Source organism: Triticum aestivum, chromosome 1B (genome assembly GCF_018294505.1).
Source record: "Triticum aestivum cultivar Chinese Spring chromosome 1B, IWGSC CS RefSeq v2.1, whole genome shotgun sequence".
In the NCBI taxonomy this organism is placed as follows: domain Eukaryota; kingdom Viridiplantae; phylum Streptophyta; class Magnoliopsida; order Poales; family Poaceae; genus Triticum; species Triticum aestivum.
This window is the reverse complement of record NC_057795.1, coordinates 462864272-462874013: the sequence shown is the minus strand read 5'-3', so window position 1 is coordinate 462874013 and position 9742 is coordinate 462864272. Positions and strand designations below refer to the sequence as shown.

The following is a 9742-nucleotide window of genomic DNA, read 5'->3' as shown; positions in this document are numbered from 1 at the left end:
TTAGTCCAGAGCGGCATGCTGGACCAGATTGCTTATGTGGGATGGTTTTTCGGGAGTGAGATAATTTTATTTTATTTGACAAAGTTGTGATCTGCTAGCTAGTCATTAACTCTCTAAAACTCACCTTTTCTTCTCAAATATATGTTTGAGGGATCTACCGGAGATGCCCTAATTACCTTAAGGGTATGGCTAGGTCTCAGTCAACTAAGACTTAGTCAAGTCTAAATCAAATGACATAATATGTAAAAAAACTAAATAGAAAATTTTGCACGGATCTCCACATAAGATCCCGTGGATGTAGCATCTACCGAGGCTTTGTTAAGTCTCGGTCGACTGAGATTTAGCGATCCCTTTACCCTAAATAATCATCAACGCTTGCGGGTTTTAGTAAAGCAGAGGGTGCCGTGCGCAAAAGCACCACCAATCCCATCCTAAACCCTCCGCTACGTAATCACTGACCCAGAGCTAGAGCCACTACGACGACGGCGACGGGGAGTGCGCAGTGACGCGACGAGCTACACGGAGACAACGCTACTCCGAGAAAAGCAAGGCGAGAGGCACACCCGGTCAGGTCTCCCCTGGACTCTTCGAGGAAACAAGCCAGGCAGAGCCAACTCGAAGCAGAGAGAGAAAAGGGCAGAGTTTCCAATCGGCGGGAGGGGTCGCTTCACTCTGGCCGGAGGCGGAGGGAATCCAATCGTTCATCCATTCATCCCGCGACCAGGTAATTAAAGCGAGCTCATACCATATCTCCCTGCTTTGAATTCGGTTCGTTACATGCGGAGCTGTCGATTTTGCCGGGGCCCCCGACATGGATTCGGGCTTCTGGGAGTTCTTGGGGAAGATTTGTTCCGAGGGTTCTGTGCATTTCTGGGTTCCCACTTTCTGGTCAACTGGTGCCCCTTTGGGGAATTGATCAAGTCAATACGCACGCGCAAGACTGACTTGGTTCTGGGAGTACTTTCTTTCTAGTTACGTGAGCTAGCTGCCCTTGGTTTGGAACTCATACATTAGCAACCAACTGCTCCCTCCGTTCCAAAATAGTCGTCGTGGTTTTAGTTCAAATTTGAATGAACTAAAACTACGGAACGGAGGTTGTAGTTTCTGTTATGTCGTTAACTCGTTATTTCATTTGATTTGATTGATAGGCATGCGATTAGATCATCTTTACATGATATATTCCGCGGTCTGCAAGACTGTGTGCACCTGTCCTGTTGTCCAACGGATGAGAAACAGAGCAAATACGCTGGCAAAAGACAAAAAATCCTCTTGGATGGCCAGAAGAAGACCGCATGGATTTCATCGACTGCATATATAGTTTTTGGCTGCTTAACTGGCAATTAAAAACACCGCTGGGACAGGAACTTGAGACGCTCTTCTTGTTTAATCATGATGTTTGTATATTTTCCGGAGAGAAAAGTTGCAAATTCGTCGCCTTTCCCTTTTGTTCGGCTTTATGCCTATATGGAAATCCAATAAGGTTAGGTGGAACAGTTGCTGAATAATTGCAGGGATGAAAAGGTCAGTCTGTAGAAATGGGTGACGATCATAGCCATTATAGAAACATGTCATAGTTTTCTGGGAAAAAAAACTCTTGAACTGGCTGCTCTGTTCGTAATACTATACCTTCAGTCAAGCCATGAAAAACACATAATAATATTATTGTTGAAAATTGGCAAATACTCCCTCTGTAAAGAAATATAAGAGCGTATAAATCACTACTTTGGCGATCTAAACTCTCTTATATTTCTTTACGGAGGGAGTACTCTACAACACTTCACACTTGAGTTCGTTCTCACAGCTTATTTTCTCTGTATTATGTGGAGGCTTTCGTTTGTCTTATGTACTTCTCTGGCTTTGCCTTCACCTTCTATAAAAGCTTTGCCCTCGTTTTGTTTGAAATTTCTTCAGGAGAACATCTTGTCAAAAAGGCTAATCCTGCTGAATGCAATAAAACGAGAGGACCTGTGAGCAGCCAGCGATTTATCCGCTAACATGGAAACTATCGATAGCACTCATCGCAGGGACGCAAGCATGCAGGGTGCTGCAGAGCCGGCACCAGTTCTTGCAGAAAATCTAGATCCATCGTTGGAGATTCAAGAAAAGCTACCTCACAACTTGACAGAGCAACAGGAGAACTTGAATACCGTTGTAGGTCTAGAAGTATCCAACAATTCCTTGAACGACAAGACAGATGACACAACTTCCACAAATAACACTGAAAAAGTGAACAACATATCTGATAGTGGTTCAGGCAGTGGCAGTATAATGGTAACAAGTGCAAGAAAATCTAACGGGGACAATATGGATCATCATGCAAACATTGCGGCCACCCCAAATAAGAGAGCAGTAACTGAAAGCAGGCCATACAAAGGTCTTGTTGATACTGCTGCACCATTTGAGTCTGTTAAAGAGGCTGTTACCAAGTTTGGAGGAATTGTTGACTGGAAAGCATACAGAAATCATACAATGGAGGTAATGCACTTCCTCTTTTAGGAACACATTTAAACTTTTGTGTTGTAGACTACTGCATATAATAATTACAGAACTTCGTTTATATTATATGCAGAGGCGCGGGGCTATGCAACTTGAACTTGAGAAGGTTAAACAAGACATTCCACAAGTCAAACAAGGTTCAGAAACTGCTGAAATGGCAAGATCGCAAGTGGTCGAGGAGCTAGAGACAACGAAAAGACTTGTAGAGGAGCTGAAGCACAAGCTGGAGAGAGCACAGGTTGAACTAGAGCAATCAAAGCAGGATTCTGAACTTGCACAGCTCAGGGCACAAGAAATGGAGCTGGGGATCGACAATGGAGCTAGTGTAGTAGCTCAAACAGAGTTGGCAGTAGCCAAAGAACGGCATCAAAAGGCTATTGAGGAACTGAAGATGGTCAAGGAGGTATTAGGATCAACACAAGAACAGTACACCACTTTAATAACTGAAAGGGATGCAGCAATCAAGAGAGCAGAGGAAGCTGCTTCTTCTGCGAAGGAGACAGAGAAGCGAGTCGAGGAGCTTACTCTAGAGCTATTCGCATCCAGAGAATCTCTCGATTTAGCACACACCGCGCATCACGACGCAGAAGAACACAGGCTTGGAGCGGCTTTGGCAAAGGAGCAGGATTGCCTGGCCTGGGAGAGAGAGCTGCAGCAGGCGAAAGAGGAGCTGCGGCAACTCGATGAGCAAATCCTATCCAAAACCTCTGCGCAGTCCAAACTTGATGGAAACAAGGGCATTTTGCTTAGGCTCAGTGCTGATCTGGCTGCCTATATGGCAAACAAATCGAGCGAAGAAGATGGAGCAGTTGAGGAGCATGGTTCTGAGGAAGATAGAGAAATGAGCAGGTCAATCCAGCAAGCTCTAGCATCAGCCAGAATGGAGCTTGAGGATGTTAGAGGAAACATTGCAAAAACAAATGATGAAGCCAACTTAATACGAGCTGTTGCAGAATCGCTAAGTTCGGAGCTGGAGAAGGAGAAAGCTTCACTTGTTACATTGCAGCAGAGGGAGAGCATGGCGTCCATCACAGTTTCCTCTCTAGAAGCCGAGCTCAGTAGAACAAAACAAGAGATAGAAATGGCGTACACCAAGGAAGCAGAAAGCAGAGCAAAAATGGCGGACATTCCAAAAATGCTGCAGCGAGCAGCCCAGGAGGCAGATGACGCCAAGGTGGCAGCACATTCGGCACGAGAAGAACTGATGAAGTCCAAGGAAGAAGCCGAGCAAGCCAAGGCCGCTGCCACGACTGCGGAGGTCAGGCTACGTGCAGCTTTGAAAGAAATAGAGGCGTCTAAGGCATCCGAGAGGCTGGCACTAGTGGCAGCTCAAGCATTGCAAGAGAGTGAGGAGGCTACAAGCTCTGAAGATTCTCCGAGAGTGACACTTCCGGTAGGCGAATACCACCTTCTTAGCAAGAGGGTTCATGAAGCCGAAGAGCTCGCCAGCGAAAGGGTGGCGGCATCGTTGGCGCAAATAGAGCTGGCGAAAGAGTCTGAGTCAAGGAGCCTGGAGAGACTTCTTGAAGTATCCGGGAGTGTGGACCAAAAGAAGGATGCTCTGAAAATCGCAGCGCAGAGGGCTGCCATGGCAGAGGAGGGGAAACTTGGCGCCGAGGCGCAGTTGAGGAAATGGAGATCTGAACACAAGCAGCTTCGAAAAGCTCATGAAGCTGCAAAACATGCATCTAGTCCTTTGAGTACTCCATTTGCTGGATACAAGGAGGCCTCTTACAAGGAAAATAAGGAAGTCCTTACAGAAGCAATATCATATATGTCAGATAATAGCATGGGTGGATTTGTTTCGGACAAGAAGCTACGGAAAAAGAAGACGCTTTTCCCCCAGATGTCCACCCTTTTCTCTAGAAAGGTGCAGACACAAACATAAAAATGACCATGTGTACACACACACGTATCTTGTTTTCCATTGTACAGCATAAAATTGTAAATGGTGTATGAAGTAAATAAGGTTGTTTTGCGAAGCCTTGCGATTTGTTGTAGACACCTACAGCTGAGGGCATACCATGTGTCTGTGAATGATGTTTGAAAATTGTAGATGCTTAAATCCATATATATGAAATATGAATTGCTCGGCATCTTCCGATGCCATTGGTATTATAATTTTTTTTTGAAAAGGGGGATTCCCCGGCCTCTGCATCAGATCGATGCATACGGCCTCTCTTATTAAACAAATAAACAGGTTCTGAACAAAGGTCTTACAGAAAAAGGAACCAAAGCAGCCTATAGCTCACCTAGAGCATCGACTGCAAGGCAGAAATGAGATAAGCCACAACCCGGCTGGCAAAATAGCAGATAGGTAAACTAAACTCCTATCCTATTACATGATCGCCATCCAAACCGGTTGAAGATATCCCGCGCTACCGTCTCCCACCGGACAGATCCAGTAACCAAACGCTCCCTGGCCTCCGTCGGAGTGAGTAAGGACCAAGTACGGATCAGCGCCGTAGCCCGGAATAACACCTGCAAAAAATGAATATTTGTTGTCCTGTTAAAAACCAAATCATTCCTGCAATTCCAAATTGCCCATAATAACGCACATACTCCTACACGAATGTGTCTGGCTGTTTCGGACTCAATCCCAAACAGCCACGCCCCAAATAACGTGTTTATCGATCTCGGTGGAGTAATATTAAAGGCAATTTGCACAATGCGCCCAACCCTTGTGCCAACGGGCAATCAAAAAATAAATGCTTGATAGTCTCATCCCGATCACAGAAACTACACCTAGTAGATCCTGTCCAGTTGCGCTTAACTAGATTGTCCTTTGTAAGAATAACTTGTTTATGCACAAACCACATAAACACTTTAATTTTCAAAGGAACCTTAACTTTCCAGACCTCCTTAGTCGTAGGTATCACAGATGAATTAATAATATCCATATACATCGATTTTACCGTGAACACCCCAGTTTTAGTTAGTTTCCAACACAACTGGTCGGGCGGAGGATTTAGCTGAACGTCCATCAGCCTACGGACCAAGTGAAGCCATGCTTCCCATCGAGGTCCAACAAGCACTCTCCTAAACTGCATGTTTAGAGCAATAGACTGCATCACCGTCGCAACAAGAGCGTCCCTATGCTGAACAATACGATATAGTGTTGGATATTGTGTAGCCAAAGGCGCGTCACCCAGCCACGTATCCTCCCAGAATCGCGTATCATCTCCATTACCAACAATACATCTCGTTCTGTTGAAGAAAGCGGCCTTAACCCTCATGAGCCCTTTCCAGAACGGCGAATGACTTGGGATAAAGTCTTTGAGTGCAGATATTTACTACGTAAAATCTGCGCCCAAGTTGCCTCTGTCTCAGACGACAACTTAAACAGCCACTTACTAAGGAGGCATCTGTTTTTGACTTCAAGGTTTTCAATACCAAGTCCTCCTTGGTCCTTTGGTCTGCAGATAATATCCCATTTGGCCAATCTGTACTTCCTCTTAGACTCATCACTCTGCCAAAAGAAGCGAGAACGATAAAAGTCTAGCCTTTTCCTCACCCCCACTGGTACCTCGAAGAAAGATAACAGAAACATAGGTAAACTCGTGAGCACCGAGTTAATCAGAATCAACCGGCCTCCATAAGACATGAGTTTTCCTTTCCAACAGCTTAGTTTCTTCTCAAATCTATCCTCGATGCACTTCCACTCACCATTCATTAACTTACGATGGTGTATTGGAATACCAAGATATGTGAAAGGTAGAGACCCAATTTCACACCCAAACAATTGTGTATAAGCTTCCTGTTCGTCTTTGGCTCTACCAAAACAGAACAACTCGCTTTTATGGAAATTAATCTTCAGCCCAGACAATTGTTCAAAAAGGCATAACACTAGCTTCATGTTCCTCGCTTTGGCCAAATCATGTTCCATAAAAATGATTGTATCATTAGCGTATTGCAGGATGGACAGACCACCATCCACCAGATGAGGCACCACTCCCTCCACCTGACCGACCTCTTTGGCCCTCCCAATCAGGATCGCTAACATATCAACCACAATATTGAACAAAATAGGCGACATAGGATCGCCCTGTCTCAGACCCTTGTGCGTTCGGAAGTAGTGGCCTATGTCATCATTAACTTTAATGCCAACACTGCCTTTTTGCGTGAAAGTTTCCACTTGATGTCTCCAGCGCTCATCAAAACCCTTCATTCGTAGAGCTTGCTGGAGGAACGACCATTTGACTTTATCATAGGCCTTCTCGAAATCCACTTTGAAAATAACCCCATCTAGTTTTTTCGTATGAATTTCATGTAGCGTTTCATGAAGAACGACAACCCCTTCGAGGATGTTCCTATCCGGCATGAAAGCCGTTTGAGAAGGTTGAACTACAGCGTGCGTTATCTGAGTAAGCCTGATCGTGCCAACCTTGGTAAATATTTTGAAACTGACGTTGAGAAGGCAGATAGGCCGAAATTGCTCAATTCTCACGGCATCTGTTTTCTTAGGCAACAACGTTATCGTTCCAAAATTAAGTTGGAACAGCTGCAAATGTCCCGAGAACAAATCATGGAACATCGGTATCAGGTCCCCTTTGATAATATGCCAACACTTCTTGTAAAACTCAGCCGGGAAACCATCCGGCCCCGGTGCCGTATTACTTTTCATCTTGGCAATAGCCTCGAAAACTTCCTTTTCCGAGAAAGGGGCAGTTAACACATCATTCTCCACAGAAGTAAGTTGAGGAATATCGCTAACCCTAGACTCATCCAGGGATACACAGCTCTCCTCTGGTGGTCCAAACAACCGTTTATAGTATTCAGTAATGTAGATTTTCAGGTTGTCCTGGCCGACTATTGTACCCTCATCTTGCTCTAGCTGGAAGATCCTCTTCTTCCGGTGCTTGCCATTGGCAATCATGTGGAAGAACTGAGTATTCGCATCCCCCTGGACAACTTTTCTCACCTTTGCCCGCAATGCCCACTTTAACCTTTCTGGCTTTCTGTATAACCAAACAGAGGAGAGTGTAAGAGCCAAGATTCAGCAAATTAAGGCAAAATAAGGGGCAGGTAACTGCAGAATGATTGGGACGTCCATCACCCAGGGTTGATGCGATGAGAAGATTTTCCAGAATTGCTAACACATGCAAATAGAAGAATAATGTCACGGCAATAGCAGGAAAATACTGATGTAAAGTATAAATAAACACTATTGGATAATCAACAAAAGATCATCCTTACCCTGTAGGTTGTAGCTGTAGGTCTGCAACACTTACGATAAATATATCCAAAATAATGTGCTACCCAGCCAAAATAATATCCCCTTTCCCTCTCTCTCTATAAAGAGATAACCAACATAAGCGTTGATGGGCTTACTTGTGAAAGCTTGAGTTCAGAAGATAGCGATTTTCTCACTGCAGAATTTTCCTTTGGGGAAATCAAATCTGTTTGATGTGAAATATAACAAGGCAGCTAGCCCTGATGGGTTCTCTGCTGAATTTTATCAGGTGTTTTGGGAAGTGTTTTTTCGCAACAAAATAATAATAACTGGGAAGTGGTTAAATATGATCTCAAAGATATATTTGATAGGTTTCACAGGGGGAGTTTGGATGTTGAGAGGCTGAATCATGGGATTGTTTCTCTAATTTCAAAAGTGTCAGATAGTGATACAGAAAATCAGACCTATTTTTGCTACATGTAAGTTATAAGATACTAAGATTTTGGCAAAAAGACTGGGTCTAATAGTTGCTAGAGTGGTGTCTGACGCCCAAACTGGTTTTTATTAAAGGGTGGTACATTGTGGAAGGAGTGGTGCAACTCCATGAAACTTTGCATGAAATTTCAAAAAGCAATCAGGTCTTCTGCTAAAAATTGATTTTGAAAAGGCATATGACAAGATCAAATGGATTCGCACTTTCTGTATCAAATTATGCAAAAGAAAAGCTTTGGTAATAAATGGGGTAATTGGATCATGAATATAGTCAGGGGAAGTGTGGCTATCAAGGTCAATGACTGGGTGGGACCTACCTGCTTTCAAGGGGTTAAGACAGGGAGATTCCTTGTCACCTCTTCTTTTTTATCTTATTGTCGATGGGCTAGCTATGCTTATCAAGTGAGCACAATGAAATGGTTTGATCAAAGGCATTATACCACATCTGCTGGAGGATGGCCTTGCTATACTGGAGTCTACTGATGATACCATATTTCTTTCGAAAGATGATCTGGAGAGTGCTAAAAATATGAAACTTGCTTTATGTATTTTTGAGCAAGTATCTGGACTGAAAATAATTTTCACAAGAGTGAAATTTATTTTCTGGAAATGCTATGCCAAGGAAACTATAGTGAGAATATCACCTATGAAATTGGTGATTGCCCTTACATGCATGCCGATGTGAAAAGGATAAGTAATGCTTATGGGATCCTGTAGATGAGAGAATTGAGAAGGTAATATAATGTCAATTGAGATAGGGCTACTTTAATTATTGTTTGCTTAAGCAGTGCCCCATTGTTTATGCTTTCATTTCTGGAAGCACCCAAAGGGGTTTTGAAGAGATGAGATCAGCACAGAGCCAGAATATTGTGGCAAGAACTAAATATTACAAGAAATAACACCTAGTTAATTGGCCTACTGTGTGTTTGCCAAAAGACAGTGGGTCCTTTTTTGGTTGCTATGCCTCCTGGAATTGCATGAACGCCATGTCTTGTAGACCGCCAAGATCGGCGTCTGGTGTTTGGAAAAGGCCCACAAAGATATGGTCAATCCGACGAAGAGGGCGATGCAATAGGACCCCCGAAATTCATGAATTGAGGATAACTAGCCAAACAAACTCGATGAAAATGCCAAACAACAAGCACCAAATGTGGAAGCCTTTGGCAGAAGAGAACTCAAACCAACTTAACTCTCAAATTGAAACATAATCCACTCGACCGGTCTATCTATCCAATCAAATCCAACAACAAAGTACTAGACAAGATGGAGTTCTTCTACTTGATGATGTCTTGATCATCCCCACAAGGTGGAGGTCTTGGCCTTGATCATCTCCCATGGGGAGGCCTCGAAGAGGGAAGGCACTTGGCCCTCGATGTCTAGTCATATTTTCTAATACCATAAGGGTTGAGTTTGGATTTAGGTTTGTGGAATGTGATGCACCATTGAATGTGTTGCTCCACATATCAGCACATCTTGGTCCAATGAAATAGCTGGAGAGCATCAAGTAAGTATTCTTTACTCCAAAATGTCCCATCAAGATGCATCTATGGTATACAGCCGACTTGGGAATACATAGTTTGT

General features: G+C 43.7%; 1 protein-coding gene across 1 annotated transcript; it reads left to right on the top strand.

The window, feature by feature from the left end:
* Positions 1 to 442: 442 nt before the first annotated feature.
* Positions 443 to 4569, top strand: LOC123131863 (protein WEAK CHLOROPLAST MOVEMENT UNDER BLUE LIGHT 1). The gene is made up of 3 exons (XM_044551563.1): positions 443 to 724; positions 1912 to 2475; positions 2570 to 4569. The coding sequence occupies exons 2-3, from the start codon at positions 1996 to 1998 to the stop codon at positions 4382 to 4384; spliced, it is 2295 nt and encodes a 764-aa protein (XP_044407498.1). The 5' UTR covers positions 443 to 724; positions 1912 to 1995; the 3' UTR covers positions 4385 to 4569.
* The last annotated feature ends 5173 nt before the right edge of the window (positions 4570 to 9742 follow it).

Bases quoted from the DNA above. Each gene is read 5' to 3' on its own strand.
- LOC123131863 (XM_044551563.1), top strand. From the start codon at position 1,996: ATGGAAACTATCGATAGCACTCATCGCAGGGACGCAAGCATGCAGGGT. The intron at 2,476-2,569 runs GTAATGCACTTC...TATTATATGCAG, and splicing joins ACAGAAATCATACAATGGAG to AGGCGCGGGGCTATGCAACT.